The sequence below is a fragment of the Platichthys flesus genome, chromosome 24, assembly GCF_949316205.1.
Source record: "Platichthys flesus chromosome 24, fPlaFle2.1, whole genome shotgun sequence".
NCBI classification, from domain to species: Eukaryota; Metazoa; Chordata; class Actinopteri; order Pleuronectiformes; family Pleuronectidae; genus Platichthys; species Platichthys flesus.
In genome coordinates this window covers 608,196-628,792 of record NC_084968.1, presented here as the reverse complement: position 1 = coordinate 628,792, position 20,597 = coordinate 608,196, and the positions used below count along the sequence as shown (strand labels likewise).

Genomic DNA, 20,597 nt, shown 5'->3' with positions numbered 1-20,597 from the left:
TGCATTTGTCAGGCCAAATTCTGTAAGTGTTTTCAGTTTATCTGGTAGATCTCTGTAGTTTATGCTTGAGTTGTTTTCATGTTTACACTCTGTTTCTGTTTCCTGCTTTATTTTGTAGTCTCTGTTCCTTGAGTGTTGTTTCTGTCTTCACTTCCTGTCAGGGATTGTCTTCCCAAGTCTTCATGTGTTACACCTGTGTTTAATTGCCCCTGCCTTCCCTCTGTGTATATAAGCCTCTGTCATTCCATTTGTCATTGTCGAATTGTTCTTGCTGCTTTTGTTAGTTTTTTTCTGTTTGATCTTGTTCGTTGATGTTCCTGTCCTGCCCTTTCCGGATCTCCTGAGCCTTTTGTAAGCTTCCTTGTGTTTTTGTCCTCTTGTTTTTGTCTTTCCAGTTTTTTCCACTACTTTAGTATTTATATTTTGTGTTTTTGTCTCTTTTTGTTAAATACCTCTGCTCCTGGGTCCATCTCCTTCCACAAATCCTGACAGATTGCATGCAGTAACTGATCATGATTCATCATGAGATATACTATTAAGATACACAATATTACATTTGTCTCATGACAACTCTTGATTGACCTTTATTTTGACAGAGTGCAAGAGATATACCGTTTATACTCAGAAATATGTGTGAAGCACAGACAAGCAAATAGTGAAACATTTTCCCATGTTAGAGACATACACCATCAAAGGCAGCTGAAAGTTACATTTTCCGTTTCTATTTGTGTTCATCTCAGTTCTGTTTTTCATTTCCACTTGAGATAAACAAAGATATTTGATAAAAAAATACCTAGGTGCTTGGTTTATTCCATGTGAAAAAACTGATCAATGAAACAATTGGATCCTCCATTTATGTGGGATATTATAACATTAACTCAACATTACATGTCATTTAGCTGACACTTTTATCCAAAGCAACTTACATTTTTAGAACACTCAGCATTTATGAGGGGCCATTTTAGGGGTTCAATATCTTGCCAAGCATACAGATCGGAAAGAGTGGGATTCGAACCGGCAACCTTCTTGTTGCAGAACATCCGCTCTATCCCCTAGGCCACGCTCTCCCCCACATGACACATTCAGCCACATTGGTATGTCTTCAGTCATCACAGTGACAGATTAAATAAACACCTTAACCCCTCTATAACCCAGAGCCAAAAGCAGTATTGCTGTTAGGGATTGTGGCAGGCATTAACCAAATTCCAATTATGTCTAGTACAATAATATAATGCAATCATTCAGATATTTGATAAGGGTCACTGATAAGAATAAGGCATAACCCATACTAGAGTGCTGCTCGGGTATCCAAATAATCTTCAAATCTGAAGTTTTCAAATTCAGGATACAGTATATCCTGAATTTGAAAACACCTTTTTTTTCTGAACAACTTTGAGGATTTTTGGGTGATAATACCGATTGGTTCTGCAACAGTCCTTTAGCTATTTCTAGGACGTCTGCTCCTGCCGGTCGACTCAGAGCTTTGACTATTCAAGGGGAACATCCTCTTAACAGTGCTTATATCAAAACTCCGCCTGAATGTATCTGTGGTGAAATAATATGCAATTGGATCTAATACTGTATTAAGACAAGCCACCATCAGGCTGTAGCGGTATGCAGTCAGCACAGTACATGAGGGTGTAGGTCCATCAAGATACAGGAGAACCAGGGTGGCATGGTAAGGGAGGAAACTGATCAGGAAAATGAGGAGACTGGTAGCGATCATCCTGTAGATTTTTCTGCCGTCCACTAGCTTGGTCTGGGCCACAGTGCTTTGTTGGACAGAACTGACCAAACCCCAGGAACAGATCAGCATGATTACTAATGGGAAGCCAAATCCCATTAACAGCGTTGGTAAAACAACCTTGAGTTGTATGGCATAGATAGGCAGGTTATCAAAACAGTTAGGGGAATCCGTTTGAGGCCCGAACAGGTAGATGGGCAGGCTGGCTCCGAAGGTGAGAATCCATATTCCCAGACAAACCACGGGCGCTTTCCGTCTCCCTTCCTGAACATGCGATGACATAGGAAAGCTGACAGCCATGCAACGGTCAAAGCAAATGAAAGTGAGGAGAAAGATGCTCCCATACATATTGGCCTTCAGGACCAACCCCAGGCCATCACAGAACCACTGAGGAAGACCAGTAAAACCCAGATGATAGTAGATCCTCATTGGCAGTGTAAGGACGAGCAGTGTGTCTGCTATGGCAAGGTTGGTCATGTAGACGATTGTGTGTGACCTGGATTTGGTGTTATGGAAAAAAAAAGCCAGTGCTGTGATATTAAAGATGAGGCCCACTGAGGAAATGAAGGAGTATATGCACACAGGCAAGATGCTGTATTGGCCTGAACTTTCATTGTGACATGCAATGGAGTTGTTGGACATAATGACCTGTGAAACAGAAGAGAGAGAGAGGAGTTAGAAAAAGCCCTATACTCTTTGTATGCCATTTCTTTAATGCAGGTAACCTGATAAAAAGGTGAGTGACTCCGGTAGATGAGGAGGATTTTGCCTGATAGTGAGCTTCTGTAGCTACCTTGCAGACAGGTCAAATGGATCCATTGCATCTCTGCTACAGGTGTTTTCAGCTGTTAGTGCTGGAGTTAGCGTGTGAGATGCTTCCGTTGATAAATGTATGTTTTAAAATGTATTCTGAGGCTTCAAGTGCAGCACTCTCTCAGTAGGCCTACAATATGTCCAGCATGCATATAGCCCACAGACAGTAAAAAACAGGTGGGTTTTATCAAGTAGGAAAAGGAAGTAGGTCTAAAGTGGTTGTGACACAACCCCTTCCAGACAGCAACACGCTATTACTTTTCTTTACATTTAGATAATCACAACCCAATGGTGGGAAAGTGCCTGTACTCCCACAGAGAGTGCAGGCACAGGCAAAGATCAGAGCGATATCTGCATATAAGTCTTAGGCCCTGCATTAAAGGAAACAACAGGTTCTACAAAAGGGATAAACGTGATGCATACAGAGTTGCTTATAGAGATGAACACTGAGTTACCACAAACAGAAACTGCTCATGGCAGGGTTGAGCTGCAGCGGACGCTGCAATGGCAGGAAATCTTGGGTTGATCATAATCTCCTTACGTAGTCAAGTTAACCACGAAAGTCCTGTCACACATTGTAGCGGTATTTGAGAGCTGCATTACATCTACATAACATTTGTTATGTTCATTAAATTTGAAGAGATTCATATAAACATGTATTAATTGAATGTATATGTTCAGTGTAGTCTAATATTCTATTTAAAACTACATTCACAGTTGTTAAAGAGGAACAAGGTCTCTTCTCTCAGAGTAAAGTGCTTTTCCTGCACTAAGCAGAACTTGTCTTGTTTGTGTTACTGATGCACTCAGCATCAAGCTCACAAAATGATCTTTATTATTGCTGCTTCAGAAAAATGTCTTTTCATCAAATATTTGGTTTAAATGTATTTTATTTATAGGCAACCCATATGATGGAGAAAAATGAAAAAACTCTTAACTTTTTGGTAGCATTTTTTGGTAGCTAATAATCTGCTCTCTGAATATAAATTTCTACCCATTTTGAGGTATAAACATACTGTGCTCATGCACATACTGTATACACACTGATACAAATTTACCATAAGTATGTATCTATTTCCTGTTACACAGATTTGTACTTATTATAAAACTGAAATACAAAAGCAATGCATTAGTGGAGGAAATGTAGAAATGAGGAGATAGGTTGACTGTACCTTTTGCTTGCTGAAATTAGGTGAAGATCCAAGGTAAAAAAGACTGTGTGGCTGTCACCTCAGCATATAGTCATCTCTTGCTGTGTGAAACTCAGCAGAGGAAGTTGAACACATCTCGAAATCTCCTGTGACTTGTTGGTCCATACATGTCTGCCTTTTTTTGTGGGCTTCCTCTAGACCAGCTAATGTGAAAATATATCTCTGTCTTTTTTTATGTTTGTGTTTCAAACAGAGGGAAAATGTTTATTTCACAAGAAAATTCAGTTTTAGACACAGGTTCCAGGTCAAATGTAACGATGCAATTTGTAAGTCAGAAGAAAAAAATTAAATAAGTTAACATTAATTACCATATTTTAAGTTGTTATATTGGTAGAGAGCTCTTACAGTGCTCCAAAAGAGAGGTTTGATTCTTTTAAGTAATGTGAATAGAAATAATCCAGTCAGTCATCAGAAATAATGACTCAGATATAATTACTTTCTTATACAATAATTAAAAGTATTAATGTGATTCACCGCATTCTTGTTTAAAAAAAAAATGATGTTTTAATGTAAATAGCTAACTTGTCTAACAAACTGCCTGATTTGATATGTAAGTTATATTTAGAAAGAGTCAGCCCTCTAGCAGCTAATAAATGAGCACATTTACAGACCATGATAACTAAAACAAATAACCAGAAATGGTTATATGGGACAGACTACACTTACTCCAAATCATAAAGGTTTGATGTTTAAGTCAGTCAGGGTCATTTCTTTTTCATGGCTAATGTTGTGTCATTAATCTCTAAAGAGAGACTGCGTGAGGCTTACAAGAGCATTTTGATTTGATTCCTCCCCTGATGATCACTATGAAGAGCTCATCCATATTTGCTATTTATTATTCATATTTACAACATCTACTAGAGTCTCATGGACAAGTTAGTTTTTACATAGCTCTGTGTGTGTGTGTGTGTGTGTGTGTCTGTGTGTGTGTGGGTGTGTGTGTGTGTGGGTGGGTGGGTGGGGGGGGGGGGGGGTGTTCGATCCCCAGTCTGAACAATCTGCATGCCGAAGTGTCCTTGGGCAAGATGCTGAACCCTGAATGGCCCCCCCATAGAATAACAAAGTGCTGGGATAGATGCACTGTATGAATGTGTTTGTGATTGGGTGAATGTGAAACTGTACTGTAAAGCGCTTTGAGTGGTCATCAAGACTAGAAAAGCGCTATATAAATACCATGACAAGGTTTTATTCATTTGAAATAGTAACAAAAAATCAATATATATACACTACCGTTCAAAAGTTTGGGGTCACTTAGAAATTTCCTAATTTTCAAAGAAAAGCACTGTTTTTTTCAATAAAGATTACATTAAATTAATCATTAATACACTCTTTACATTACGTTAATGAGGTGAGGCCCATTTCCAGTCACTATCACTCCAGTGTTCTAATGGTACATTGTGTTTGCTAATCGCCTTAGAAGACATGACATGATTAGAAAAACCCTTGAAAAACCCTTGTGCAATTATGTTAGCACAGCTGAAAACTGTTTAGCTGGTGAGAGAAGCTATAAAACTGGCCATCCTTTGAGCTAGTTGAGTATCTGGAGCATCCCTTTTGTGAGTTAGATTATACTCTCAAAATGGCCTGAAAATTTGAACTTTCATGTGAAACTCGCCAGTCTATTCTTGTTCTTAGAAATGAAGGCTATTCAATGTGAGAAATTTTGAAGAAACTGAAAATTTCCTACAACAGTGTGAACTACTCCCTTCAGAGAACAGCACAAACGTTCTGTAACCAGAGCAGAAAGAGAAGTGGTAGGCCCTGGTGCACAACTCAGCAAGACGACAAGTATATTAGAGTCTCTAGTTTGAGAAATAGACGCATCACACATCCTCAACTGGCAGCATCTTTAAATGGTACCTGCAAAATGCCAGTGTCAACGTCAACAGTAAGGGGCAACTCCGGGATGCTGGCCTTCTAGGCAGACTGGCCAATAAAAAAAAAGAATGATATGGGCAAAAAAACACAAACATTGGACAGAGGAAGAGTGGAAAAAAGTGTTATGGACAGACGAATCAAGGTTTGAGGTGTTTGGATCACACAAGAACATTTGTGAGACGCAGAATAGGTGAAAAGATTCTGGAAGAGTCCTGACGCAACCTGTCAAGCATGGTGGAGGTCATGTGATGGTCTGTGGCTGCTTTGGTGCTGGTAAAGTGGGAGATTTGTACAAGGTAAAAGGGATTTTAAATAAGGAAGGCTATCACTCCATTTTGCAACAACATGCCATACCCTCTGGACAGCGCTTGATTGGAGCCAATTTCCTCCTACAACAGGACAATGACCCAAAGCACACCTCCAAATTATGCAAGCACTATTTAGGGAAGAACCAGGCAGCTGGTATGCTGTCTGTAATGTGGCCAGCACAGTCACCAAATCTCAACCCCTTGAGCTGTTATGGGAGCAACTTGACTGTATGGTATGCAAGAAGTGCCCATCAAGCCAATCCAACTTGTGGGAGGTGCTTCAGGAAGCCTGGGGTGAAATTTCAGTGCCCACCTTTTGTGTCTTTTGCATCTTTCTTGCCCCCTGGTGGCTGGCTGCAATATAGGTAAAAACACCTCCACCATGTTAGTAGATGGAGAATTGAGTAGAATTAGACTTAAAAAAAAACACATCATTCTGTTGTTTTAGGTTGTTGTTTCCACTCTGATTAATCAGAGTGTGCATTTCCCAGGACATTTGGTTTTAGAAGTTTTATTTTACGCTGTCATTAACAGCTGACTTGAATGACTTGCGATTGTCATTCAAGTCAGCAAGTCATATATATATATATATCATTCAGTGTCAATATTGTGGGAAATATTATTATGGGGAAAAATGAGTTGTAAAAGCTTTGGGCTCTTAATAAAACTGTAGAGGGTCAGGGTTTACACAAACAAAAGAATGTGGCCACACGCATCCCAGGCTCCTCCAAATGTGGTCTGTGTGATTGGATCTCAAATGTGTCCTTAAAGAATCTTTGGTGCATGCACACCTGTTGTTTACAGCTGTCAACATGTTTGTTCACACAGTGCCTATGTCTAGCAGATCCATTTCAGTTGTATAACTCCCCCTAATGTTATGATGTCACTTTCTTATATAATCCAGAGCTGAGGTCATTAGGCTTGGTTCATTGGTTCCTGAGAACTCTGAATGGGGGTCCATGTCCTGGTACGATGACATCAGCAGTGCGTAACGCCCTTTGGCGGCTGACCTCCTGTACTGCAGTGTTCAGACTGAGATCCCGCCAGCTGTCCCCGTCTGAGAAGCACTCAAATAAATCCCCTGCAACAAGCACAGTGCCTGCTGAGGTTCCCTTCACCTGAACACTGACATCTTGTCCTGTGTGGCCTGGACTTGGAACTACATTTATCTGTAGGAGAGAAAAGGAGAGAAGGGACACTGTCAGAGCCTGAGGGGAAACCAGCACAACAGCCTCTAAGCTTCCATCATAGTTTTACTATGTCTTCTCTTTTCCCTTATGTAGTGTTAATCCTGTCAGCTGTAGTTGGAGTGAGTGTGTGCGCAGAGGCTTTGCCATGTGTGTAACTGTATGAAGACGGAAATCACCTCAATCCTATCACATAAACATGCTATCCATACTTTTATGTTTATAGCTGTACAGTACATATTACATCACATCACAACTCAAATACTTATCTCTTGAAAAGACAGAACTTATATCTACATCTAGATCTACACAGCTGAAGACCTCTGACATGCTACAGCTTCATAGTTAACCACAAGTAACTAAAAGTCTTCTTAGTTCACATGCACATAGATTCACTCAGCCCCTCCTGGCTCTGCTCTCTCTCACCCTTTCTATCTCTTCTGCCCAGAGAGACACATAAACAGTTAACCACAGTCAGCATGTTGTCTCTATTCATTTGCATATAGAGCGGGATGTGAGATATGATCATGTGGTCACAAAATACATTCAGAACATATTGATGTGATTTTTTTTTTTTTATGCAGTTACTAAGAGGAGCCAATTTGTGATCTGTGTGCACAGTAGTAATGGTGTGACGCCACAGTATTGGGGTCCTGCCAATACACACACTTCGCAAGTCATTCAAGTCAGCTGTTACTAATGACAGTGTAAAATAAAACTTCTAAAACTAAATGTCCTGGGAAATGCACACTCTGACTAAATCAGAGTGGAAACAACAACCTAAAACAACAGAATGGTGTGTTTTTTTTAAGTTTAATTCTACTCAATTCTCCATCTACTAACATGGGGGAGGTGTTGTTTTTTTTTACCTATATTGCAGCCAGCCACCAGTGGGCAAGAAAGATGCAACAGTTCTCACACAAAAGTTGGGCACTATAAAATGAACCTTTGTGCAATCTGGAAATTTGCAATGCAGATAGGAGGCTGTGAATTGATGCTAGATTATAGATCCACTTTATCATAAACAAAAATCCCAGCATCGTTAGCATTAAAGAGTTACAGAACCAAGCAATTTCTCGTTTTTAATATTTTCAAACACTGTCAATGTATCCACAAGTTCAACTTTATTTTTCATGTAATTTTTATATATAATATATGTTGTAAACATAGCTGTACTGTCAGACAGACAGAGCCCACTGGAGACCATTTAAAAAAGGGACTCATTTGAGAAGCAAAGATTTGTGTGAGTACGTGACACTCACATGTTCATCAACAGTGTAAGCATGTCCCTGTGCCAGCCTGTTGGGACGGTACGTGTCCCCCTCGCTGATGTCATACCCTACAATCGTGAGAGCTGTTGGGAAAAGTCCCAGATTTCCAATGTGGTCTGAATGGCCGTGAGTCCCTACAACCAAGTTAATGTCTCCCGGTTCCAGACCCCTCTCTTTCAGCGACATGAGGAGAAAGTCCCGGTCCCATGGTCCTCCCGTGTCCACCAGAATTGTCTTGGGTCCCGTTATGAGGGTGATAGTCCCGTCGGCTCTGAATGTCCCGTCGGGCTGAGGAAGACAGTATCCCACCTTCAGCACGGACACGGAGTATGGCTGTCCAGGAAAGTGTGCGTGAGACTCCGGCAGCGGGATGGTTTGATACTGCTCAGAGACAGAGACCAGGACGCTGCCTGTCCCCGACATGTCCGATGAGTCCTCAAGAGGAGCTGACCCGGACGAGCACATGACAGCAACGTCCATGACTTAATCCAAACCATCACGATGCATGTTGATACCTTCTTCTTCAGGTGTTTTTTTGCGATTGGCAAACAAGCGTATAGGTACATTATCGCCACCTTTTGGACGAGTGTGGAACAGTAGCTTGGCAGCTGACTCAACTAAACTCAAATTTAATTATTTTCTTCTTAAGTCCTGTTTCTCTTAAGTAGTTCATTAAAAGATTATGTTTATTCTTTGATGGCCGTCCTAATAAGTATTTGAATGTGATAATTTGCTTTTCGTCTTTTAATCCTGATATTAATTCCCTTCTTAGTTAAATTGTTAATTTGTTAGACTCTATCAATACATGAGTGTTGCATTGGTCGCAGAGTCCAGTTGGGTGCTTCCCTTTTTTATGAAGTGTATAATTTATCCTGTTATACTGATTCTCAGACGCATACTGCCACCTACAGTATCAGACTGTACATGATGACCTGCTGCTCTCGGGCCACGTCATGTTGTTCTTCTGTTTTTGTTTAATGCGGTTGGCAATCCGCTTGTACACGCATTACCACCACCTTCTGGATCGGAGTGTGACTCAATATAGTATTAAATCATTCAATTCTCCTTAAAACGCTGGTGTCTGCTAGAAATCTGAAAATATCCCTGTAACATACATCCCTGCAACTATACATCATCTCCCTAATAATCAGAGCAATCTGATTCCTCTTTAGTGCATATTTAACTACCTGTCTCGCTTGGTGATATTCTCTCCTTTCTTTGAATAGCTCGGCCATAGTTCCTCTATTCCAATGCCATAACTTTTTCTGACTTGATTGTTCTTTTGGTTTCTGCGTTGCTATATTTAACAATTATCTTCTCCTTGAGATCAAACAACAACTGTTTTTGTCGTGAACCTTGTGACCTTTAGCCTGGCTGTTCCATGTGCTTCCTCTCAGCTGCAATAAATACTTTCTGATTCTGATTCTGAATATGTTATGGCACTAGATTTTCCTAATACTTAATAATAAGAAACTTAAAATCAACACTTTCCAATCTTAAACAGATGGTGTTTAAGTTCAAGAAGAAGATATTATACACTAGGTGTAATAGCCTTTTCTTGTAACGACTGGATCAAGACTGTGACCCACTGACATCACCAAACCGTTAAGCACAACAGCCTCTAAGCTTCCATCATAGTTTTACTATGTCTTCTCTTTTCCTTTATGTAGTGTTAATCCTGTCAGCTGTAGTTGGAGTGAGTGTGTGCGCAGAGGCTTTGCCATGTGTGTAACTTTATGAAGACGGAAATCACCTCAATCCTATCACATAAACATGCTATCCATACTTTTATGTTTATAGCTGTACAGTACATATTACATCACATCACAACTCAAATACTTATCTCTTGAAAGACAGAACTTATATCTACATCTAGATCTACACAGCTGAAGACCTCTGACATGCTACAGCTTCATAGTTAACCACAAGTAACTAAAAGTCTTCTTAGTTCACATGCACATAGATTCACTCAGCCCCTCCTGGCTCTGCTCTCTCTGCAGCTATACATCATCTCCCTAATAATCAGAGCAATCTGATTCCTCTTTAGTGCATATTTAACTACCTGTCTCGCTTGGTGATATTCTCTCCTTTCTTTGAATAGCTCGGCCATAGTTCCTCTATTCCAATGCCATAACTTTTTCTGACTTGATTGTTCTTTTGGTTTCTGCGTTGCAATATTTAACAATTATCTTCTCCTTGAGATCAAACAAAAACTGTTTTTGTCGTGAACCTTGTGACCTTTAGGCTTGCTGTTCCATGTGCTTCCTCTCAGCTGCAATAAATACTTTCTGATTCTGATTCTGAATATGTTATGGCACTAGATTTTCCTAATACTTAATAATAAGAAACTTAAAATCAACACTTTCCAATCTAAAACAGATGGTGTTTAAGTTCAAGAAGAAGATATTATACACTAGGTGTAATAGCCTTTTCTTGTAACGACTGGATCAAGACTGTGACCCACTGACATCACCAAACCGTTAATAACTCAGGGTTGATAAAACAAAGTCCAAACAAAGGATCATAACTTAAGTGAAAAGTCTAAAAAGTGACTGCTATATAGAGCTCATCGGAAAATAATGTAAAAGCTTTCAGACACTATTCAGTGCATTTTGTCTGCATCAAAAAATGACATCATGTCACAGGAATACAATTTACAACAAAAGCAACATGGAAATCCCAAAGTAAATTTTTTAAATGTTTATTTTGCAGCTTTAATGTAAAAAAACATGTTTGATGATCATCTTTACATGTGGGAATAAACTGGTTTCCCACATTTTGTGCTGTGATGCACCGCTCTGCTTCTAATTACATTAGAACGACATGTCGGGCTGTTCCTGCTGCCCTCGCTCCTCCCGTCTCTCCACCATGAGTGAAATGCATGATGGTAGATATTGTTTGGTTAGTGACCATTGGTTGTACACTACTTCTAATGATGCATTGTGGGAAACAATGAGTCCATCTATAAGGTATAAAAAAAATCTGTTAACATTTAGACACTACAAAAAAATGAAGAACTCAGCATATAGTGCACTAGTGATTAGTGAGGGATTAGGAACACAGCCATAGAATCACAGATGAACTGATTCGATTTCAGTTGGTATTGGTTAACTTATAAAACATGATTTGGTCTCTCTTGAACATATCTGAAGTCTGTGTTCGATAATTTCCTCACATTTTGAGCAGATGTCACTTGAAGATGAACAGATTAGATTTCAGTGGTCAAAGGTCAGGGTGACCTCATATGAGTCCAGAAAAAAAAAATTATGCAGAAATAAACTGCACAGGTTGAAGTTTGCAAATAACAAGGGTGAAAGTGTATATCTGTGTTGCTTGTTTTTGTGAATTGTATGACAGGGCTGAACAAACTGTCTTGTGGGCAACACTTCCTCACAAGGTGTGAATACAAGGTCCAAGTGCTTCTTCACAGAGCTAGTACCACTGTAAACTGGTGTTTTCTTTCTCTCCTCGTTCTTGAAGTGAAGCTGCAGGACTCCTCTGGACCTGAAGGACCCTGCTGTGAAAGCAAACATTCTGAAATTAGCAAGTTTCCAAAATCCACCCCGAAGCACATTCATAGACCCAAGACAAATATAATACAGAGTTTGATGACATCAAATAACCTCGAGGGAGATGAGTGAATACAAAGAACTCCTACCAGAGAGGATTCACAATGCAAAGCAGCCAGACTTATTTTAGGATGTCGAATAATTCTTCAAGGCATTGTTGCTGTAGAGCTGTTGTTTTTGGTTGAGATCAGGAAACACACAACATGCTGGTGCTGAGTTGGTGCTCGGGCCTAGAAGGACTGAATCTGAGACATGTGGTGCAAATTATGTCTCCATGAACCCATAGGGTTGATAACCGCCCTCTTGATCTATGGATCTTGGTTTTGGGTAATCTTCCTCATAGGTCTCTGTGTCTGTCACAAGCTGCAGTCGTTTTTCTCGGCCGACCTGTATGATGTCTGTTTCTCAGCAAGTTAATTTCTTGGTTCAGATGAGAAAATCTATGTATAAATGCAGTCCAATATTTTATTTTTACAGAGCGTTTAATATGATTTAAAATGCCCTCTTTTAGTTAGAAGGGAGTTTTTTTTCTCTCCACAGACTTATGTTGTGGTTTGCTGCTGTACAAATAAAATTGAATTGAAAATAAGTGCAAAACCGCTTTATGTAAAATGTTATTTAATTCATATATACATGAATTTGTTTGCTAGAGAATAAAATTGTGACTGAAATTCAAAGAGGATATTTTTTTTAAACAAAGCCCATTAATCTGTTGAACAAAGTTCTGACAGTGTACTCCCACTCACTGAAATGAAACAGCTGAATGGTGGAGATTCCTCATGAGAACCAGCTTCCTCAATCAGAGGAGCTGCTGTTCACCAAAAAAATCACCAAAATGTGTAGAATTCCGTATTACAATATATTAAAAGATTCCTCGCCGAAAACGCTGCTTTTGACATCTATGTCCTCCACTCCAACACGATAGGTGGCGGTAACGCAGTTTAAATTCCCAGTTGCCACCGGGATAAAACATGAAAAAGTAGGAATACAACGTCACTATATTGTTGACAATGGCGAGTGAAGCAGTGTTGGACCGAGGGTCATCGTTTATGGATCCCCTGAAGGGGCTTCTGTTGACATATTTTATGCCAGAGTCATGCTATGACGAGTTTTTCCTCAGTTTCAACTTTTTGGACGGTAAGATGAACACTGACGAATCCTCAGGAAGCTCAAGCTAATGCTAAGCCAGACGATTTACAGTATGTAGGTAACCGGCTTGTTCTTCCGGGTTGGCCTGATATGTATGGCGTAGTCATTTTGCCCAGTCGTTCTTCTGAGTTTAATGTTGGGTTCAAATGTGAGTTTAATAGCTGATAAACCATTCCTCATTATTGTCTTGGTATTGGTGGTTTCATATAATACAGCTCTAAAAAGATGCATCTAAATATGTTGGTATAAATTCCCAATATACCAGATAATATGAATATAATAAGGTATGCAGGTGTTTATTAGTTATACAAGTAATGTGCAGGACGATATCAATGTGCGGAATTCAATTTAATTAAATATATCAAATATAAGTCATGATAAGTAGGCGTTCCTACTGTGGGTGCAGCAGTCTGCTGCTGAAAGAGCTGATCAGAGCCCTCACAGTGTCACATAGGGAATCAGAGGTATTTCCCATAATGGATTTAAACTTCGCTATCATCTTCCTCTCCCCCACTTTCTCAGTAAGTACACAGAGCGGTCCGAGACTGAGATTGCCCTCTCAACCAGTTTATTTATTCTTATCCTGTCCAACTCAGTGCCCCCTGCACAGAGTTGATGTTACTATGTCCCTTTTAACTTTAGATTTGGGATCCAACAATTATTTTTCTCCATCAACTCTGCAACTTTCTCCCAGTACAGCGTTTACTGAACCGGTAACTGCATCCCAATCAACAATTATTAATTTGTGTATTTCATATCCACTGCTGATGCTACAAAATATTTTTGAGGGTTTTGAGTTCAGTGCTCGACTGTCATTATATTTTCGGTTCGGCCTTCTTGACGTCTTGCATATTCTTTTCAATTTCTGTGCGTAAACACCACACTGCAGTCTCATGCTATTTTATGGGCATGGGTGGGGCGTTGATTTATGCAAATTAGCTTTAACTGGCAGGTGTTTTCAACTATTGAAGACAACATCAAACCAATAAAGCAGATGCAAACAATTGTGCAGTTTAAGAACACATCATGAATCTGATGTCAATTTTCTCAGGAACTTTCCTGAAAGCACATCAAAGAAAAAATGTATTTTAAAGATATTGTTGAGTGAGGCCAATTCTCCTTGGTGGAGGGAATTATATTAAGGCCATGGTAGATTTCCCTACACAAAAAATGGATGGGAAAGGAGAGGGATATGCGTTCTACAGACTGCACTTTTAACAAGATCACTGCAGCAAACTAGTCCTCAGAGAGCTCATACTCAGTCAAAATGAATTTGTTGCATCTCTTTACTTTGATTTTTGACAACATGCATTAAATAGTTACAGAGATGGACATACAATGAAAAAAGTTTGACAAACCAAATAAGAAAACAATATTTGTATCATAATTACTACTATAAGACAATAACTTTATTTGAATTATTTGAAATCTTTGTATTTAAAAGCACATATGATAGGGCTGAGGGTGTAGGGCGGTAACCAGAGGGTCAGCAGTTCAATTATAGTCATATTCCTTATTCTGCATTCTGAAGTGTCCTTGGGCAAGATACTGAAGCCCAAAATTGTATGGAATTGGTGACTGGCAAAAACTGCACTGTAAAGCACTGGAGGGTTTTTTGTACCATGTAATGGCTGGAATACTGTTTGATCACATTTGAATGAGAAGATGTGAGATTTAACACAATTTCAATCACTGCAATTTAAATATGAATCAAGTTAAGCATTAAAACTAGTCTGATGGTGTCTACAATAACCCTGCTCAGACTTAATCCTACTTAATGACATAATCATACTTTACAACTAGCTCTATATATTGAAATAAGCCTTGTTTAATTGGTAAGCCTGCTTAGTCAGACACTCCACGGGTCTCACAAAGGTCCAGATGTTCTGGTGTGGGCTAGAGGCCACTCGGTTGGACAGGTTAGTCATCAAGTATAGTGTAAGTGGTTCAATCCCCAGCTCCACCTGTCGACATGCTTCAGCAAGATAAGCATGGCAAGACAAAACATTTCTTGCTAGTGCACTTGGATTAGCAGTGTAATCATATAAACTCACAGCAGAGATCAACTATCCCAGCCATATTGGAAAAGGCCATCCAGGATTAATCAGCAAAATGAAAGTCCATAAACAAATTCCCTACGAAGAACCAAACCAACAATGAACTAATCTCACAAGCCAGTAATACGTGTTAAATAACATCTGATTAATTTTATTCCTCCATGCCATGTTGTTGTCTTAATCACACACATACACTCTGTGTGCAAAGTCTGACGTGAAGTATGACAATGTGGCTAATCTGCCTCTTTGTATGTTTTGTGCCAGTACCATGTCTGAAGATTGTTTTGAGCAAAGGCCTGGGGATCGGGATCATCCTGGGATCAGTGCTGGGTAAAACACCTCAACTCTGCCTCTCTTTCACCTGATTTCTTGAATTTGATTCCAATTTAGTCAACATTAACATTCGTCCACAGTGAAACTGCCACAGATCTTAAAGTTGATGGGAGCAAAGAGTGCTGAGGGGCTGAGCTTCCAGTCTGTGCTGTTAGAATTGCTGGCCATCACAGGAACAATGGCCTACAGTATAGCCAACAAGTTCCCTTTCAGGTGGGGATATTTTCAAATTAACTATAAATGATCTAATATTTTATGTACATGGAGCACTATGCAGCCTGCAATTCTGCTGTTGTATTGCCATCACTTAATATCTGCACTGTATGTTGATTCAGAAGCTTTTCTCTTTTCTTTATTATTGTGAGTAACCAACTGATCAACATTTGCTCAATGTTACCTCAGCGCCTGGGGTGAGGCTCTGTTCCTCATGCTGCAGACTGTCACCATTGGCTTCCTCGTTCTGCACTACGGAGGAAGAACCAATAAAGGTAAAACTATCTGCACACTCCAACAACAACACCGATGCTCACATCACTATTTTATTTACTGAGGAGCTGTGGGGTTAGTTTTTCAACAATGACCCATATTATCAAATACAATTACAATACCAATTTAAATCACAGTTAAAGATGACAACATATTTCAAATAGTGAAGAGGAAATTGGATTTTCATTTAATTTAATCCTTAAGATAAAATATATATATACAGAGTATAAAAACAACATATTCAGTGTGAGCAGAATATATAGAGTATTACAGGATTAAATTATAACTTTGGGGAATGGGTGGGTCAGAGTGCTGAGAGTGGTTTCTGAGTCTGTTCTATTTCGTTTCTTTAGTTATAAATTGAAAGTGTCTGCTCACATCAAAGAGTAACAGTGTAAACATACATATATATATGTATGTATATGTCAGTGGACCCTCTTGAAAGTGTTATTATAGCCCTGTGAATAAAATAATGAATACGTTTGAATGTTTTCAAACTGTTTCAATGTTTTCAAACTGATAGCACAATATAATATTTTCAAATTGTATACCTGAATCTGACTTTCGATGTCCTTGCCGATGTACCCAAAGTTAATATTATCATTAACCTCGGCTCTAGCTCTTATAAGCATAGCCACCCTAGCCATTCTCGATATCGATAACAGATACCCAGGGCCAAGCAACTAAATCATACTCTTAACTTGTACTTATATTTTTCCATTTGCATGCTGAAGTGTCGTTGGGCAAGACACTGTGAACTCCAAGTTACCCCAAAAAAGTGCTGTAAACTGTATGAATGGGGGAATGGCAAAAAAACTGTATTGTAAAGTGCAAACATGCTCAAACTCGTCACAAAACCTTTACCAGGATGGAAGTATATGCATGTATTGACAGTAACAGTGATTTTACAGTTCAGACAAATTTTCAGACAAAAAGTTCAGCCCATGGCCAGTGTTGCTTGGTTGATTCCCTGTAGATCTATCTGCAGTGCTATTTGCCATGTGTTTGCTCTGTCTCTCCCACTGGTCATAGTCGATTAAGCTTTCACTTTCCTTTCAAATCCTCCACATAACCAAATCTGGACAAAATGGTCACTGCGGTCCCGTGGTCTTAATTCCACAGATGGACTGCAGTGTTTCACAGTTGCTGGCCAGTGTTGCAGCACTTAAACATGGACAAGTCTACTGCTCTCCTTTGTTCTGTAGCACTCCTGACATCTAAAGGGCAATACAGAAGGACCCTCATAATCTGTAACTGTGTCCGATGACTTCACAAATATTATTGAGATTTCCAGTAATCCTAGTTGAATTGTAAATATAGTAAGGAAAAGACAATATTTATGTTACATTTTCTTTTTATAATCCAATGAACAACACAATTTCATTTGTCAGTGGTTTATTTCTATTCTAATGGACTCCTATCGGGATTCGGGCCAAATTAATTGGGAGACATAACTGATAAATACAGTTCAGGACAGAAATAACTGAAAACCTAGCATATATTTTCTTTGAAATGATGAAGCTGATGGGGCTCCAAATACAAGTACATCTCACAGATTTAAATATAAATATACAATTCTCCACACACATATTTTTGCCAGAGTCATGGCTACTCTAACCCACAGAAATTAAAACAGAGAAAACCACAACTCATAACGCAGGGAGTGTTTGGGGACTGTTTTTTAAGGTATTAACCTTCTATGTAAAGTGCCTTGAGATAATGTATATTCTGATTTGGTGCTATACAAAACTCAGAATTTGAGTGTGACACACATCAGTGTATTAACCATTTTTGCCTCCAGGTAAACTGTGTGCAGTAAACATTTGCTTTATGTCTGTAATTTATCAAACTCCCATGTTGCTATAGAACATATCAAACTTTACATAACAAATGCATATCACCCGACTAAAATATAGTCTCGGCCAGTCTATAGGGGTACTTAACCCACTTCATAGGAATTTTTACACTCGTAACTCGTTCATTCCAAAGCCAAATTCAGTCTAAACAAGTCTCTTCTGTCCGAGGTCTCCTGTTTCTGGTGCTGTATTTTGCCCTGCTGCTCCCCCTGCTGTCTGGAGTCACCCCCATGTCAGTGGTGACCATCATGCAGGCCTTCAACATGCCCGCCATCATCATTGGCAGGGTAGGCATTGACAGCACCCATCTAATACTTGTACAGCGTTTCACACTAATTAACCAGATTGTGGTGGCCTACCATATTGTTATTTGTCCTGCCATAAATTCACAGTACAACATGAACATTTGTACTTTTCATAATAACATAAGAAAACTCTAACTTTGTGTTTTTCTCTATTGATTCCATTTTCATGCTCTCTCTGTCTCTCCCTCTCATGTGCTTGAACTCTCCTCCATAAAGTTGTTATCGTCCGCGCTGTTGCCAAGACCTCACAGCTTTAGCCGCAACTGTTGAATTTTATGTAAAAAAACTGCCTGAATGGCAGAGTTGTTTTCTTTACGATTTCTTAAATCATTGTGTTGTTCAATTTGTCAATGCGTTTCTCTTGTGTTTATAACTATTGAGAACAAAATGAGGTTGTTTATTTGTTTATAAGGTTCAGATTACAATATAGGAACATGTCACATGATGTTTTAACCAACTGTGCCAATCTGATGGAGGTGCATAAACATGTACACCCTCTTCTTCTCAGTACATCACAAACACTGTGCTGGAGTGTTTCCTGTGATAGTCCGACACTTTCATTAGTATTAACCCCTGATAGTTGTCTTATGTACAAACGGCCACTACTAGAAGCTATTGCTGCAAAGTATAGAACAATTACTAATTCAAATTTTATTTTATTTCCATAGCCCATACTCATAAATCACAATTTAGCTCTTAGGGTTTAACAATCTGTACAAGTTGACATCCAATGTCCTCCTGCTAGACCAGGAATAGGAACACAGAAAAACACAGAAGCCTCAGGGAGATTCCAAAGTGAGGGATCCTTCTCCCGACAGATGTGTTATCGATATATCATGTGCCAACAGTCTGCATGCCGAAGTGTCAGTGGGCAAGATGCCACTGGTGAATGTGATTTATGATAGAAAAGGTCTGCATGAATATGTGTGAATGTTTAAATGTGGGTGTGAGTAGTCTAAGTGTTAAATATATGCAGTGCATTTATTATGTGTTTGTTTGTGTGTGTCAGCTGATCCAGGTAGCCACTAACTACAGTAATGGACACACTGGTCAGCTCTCTGCTGTCTCTGTCTTCCTGCTGTTTGCTGGATCCCTCGCCCGCATCTTCACCTCCTTACAGGTAAGCGGGTGTGCAGTGTTGGGTAACCACAAACAATTCACACATAAAAGGTCTCTTCCTGGTTAGGCTACAACCCTAACTTTGGACAAAAAATACTGTCACATAGAGTATTTTTCTTGGAGTATTTATATTACACCTAGAGGGCCAGGTGAAGATAGTACACAGAAAATCCGGAGGCTCTCACTCAGACATTTGCGATCACACATACACAACCTCCGGAGAAAATACTTAGTATAACTGGATTTCAGTGCATGTCTGAAAGCAGCTTATTTGAGCTACTTCCAGGTGCTACCTCATGGCTCAGTATCGGGAGGATCACCAGCATGTTTGAAAGTACATTCACTGTGTTATCAGCTCTTGTCAACGTGTTCTGATCCATATTGTCTTCTCACAGGAAACTGGAGACTCACTTATGGCCCTCACCTATGTTATATCCTCCACCTGTAACGGCATCATCACTCTGCAGGTCCTCTACTACTGGAACATTTCCCCAGAACACAAGACAGAGACGAAAAAGAAGACGCAGTAGGCAAAGAACCAAGCTAAACTTTAATTCTCGAGTTACTCTTCTTCCCAATCTTAAGATACAAAGAGACATCTGCAAAACTTGAAAGAACCACTGGAAATTGGAACCCCCGTTGCGTCTGGTGGAAAAACTTTTGACCTTGATGCAAAGATGTAATTCTTGCCGAGCAGATGTTAGGTAGTTTTTTCTATTGTTTCTGTGTAGATCCACTGGCTTTATGATGACAGTCAGCTGGTGTTTGCAGGTTGTGTAGCAGAGCTGCTGGGGTCAGACTCCCACTGTTATTACATTCCTCTTGATACAGTTCAGTATTTGGAAAGAGTCCGTGCACTGACCATGGATGCATGTAATGGAGAATTTTGTGTTTTGTCATTAAACATGAAAATATTTCCACACCAGGGGCCTGTACTTTAAAACAAGATTACTGTCTAATGATGTAACTTTGTGACTTTGGGAATAACTTTGTGGTTAATCGGTACTATGAAAGTAGGTAAGTTTTAACCCGAATGCACACTCAAGTCCGAAAAAATGCTGGAACGGGTAGACGCAAATCAACATCTGAGTAAGGATTGTGAGGCTGGAGCCGCAGGAGAGGCAGATTAAAGATTGTCCCAATCTGCTGATCTTCCCAGATCATGTGTTCAATTAAACATATTGATTTTATCATGTTTTATATGAAACATCGATTCTAATCCGAGTGAATTCTGTGACCTTGATTATTTCTCACAACAGACGTCTACTCACCCTAGTAGTTTCCTCTCTGTCAAACTGCGTCTCGTTATTT

The 20,597-nt window shown here is 39.5% G+C and overlaps 3 protein-coding genes across 3 annotated transcripts; 1 reads left to right on the top strand and 2 right to left on the bottom strand.

The window, feature by feature from the left end:
* Positions 1-568: 568 nt before the first annotated feature.
* On the bottom strand, positions 569-3,943 carry LOC133949541 (lysophosphatidic acid receptor 6). The gene is made up of 2 exons (XM_062383451.1): positions 3,730-3,943; positions 569-2,392 (listed from the first exon to the last, which is right to left on the bottom strand). Exon 2 carries the CDS (start codon positions 2,384-2,386, stop codon positions 1,439-1,441), a length of 948 nt encoding a protein of 315 aa, XP_062239435.1. The 5' UTR covers positions 2,387-2,392; positions 3,730-3,943; the 3' UTR covers positions 569-1,438.
* A 991-nt stretch (positions 3,944-4,934) lies between these two features.
* On the bottom strand, positions 4,935-8,934 carry mblac1 (metallo-beta-lactamase domain containing 1). The gene is made up of 2 exons (XM_062384443.1): positions 8,404-8,934; positions 4,935-7,123 (listed from the first exon to the last, which is right to left on the bottom strand). The coding sequence occupies exons 1-2, from the start codon at positions 8,890-8,892 to the stop codon at positions 6,881-6,883; spliced, it is 732 nt and encodes a 243-aa protein (XP_062240427.1). The 5' UTR covers positions 8,893-8,934; the 3' UTR covers positions 4,935-6,880.
* A 4,025-nt stretch (positions 8,935-12,959) lies between these two features.
* Positions 12,960-20,208, top strand: mpdu1b (mannose-P-dolichol utilization defect 1b). Its single transcript, XM_062383985.1, has 7 exons — positions 12,960-13,118; positions 15,452-15,517; positions 15,601-15,733; positions 15,923-16,008; positions 18,031-18,149; positions 19,177-19,287; positions 19,682-20,208. The coding sequence occupies exons 1-7, from the start codon at positions 12,992-12,994 to the stop codon at positions 19,814-19,816; spliced, it is 777 nt and encodes a 258-aa protein (XP_062239969.1). The 5' UTR covers positions 12,960-12,991; the 3' UTR covers positions 19,817-20,208.
* The last annotated feature ends 389 nt before the right edge of the window (positions 20,209-20,597 follow it).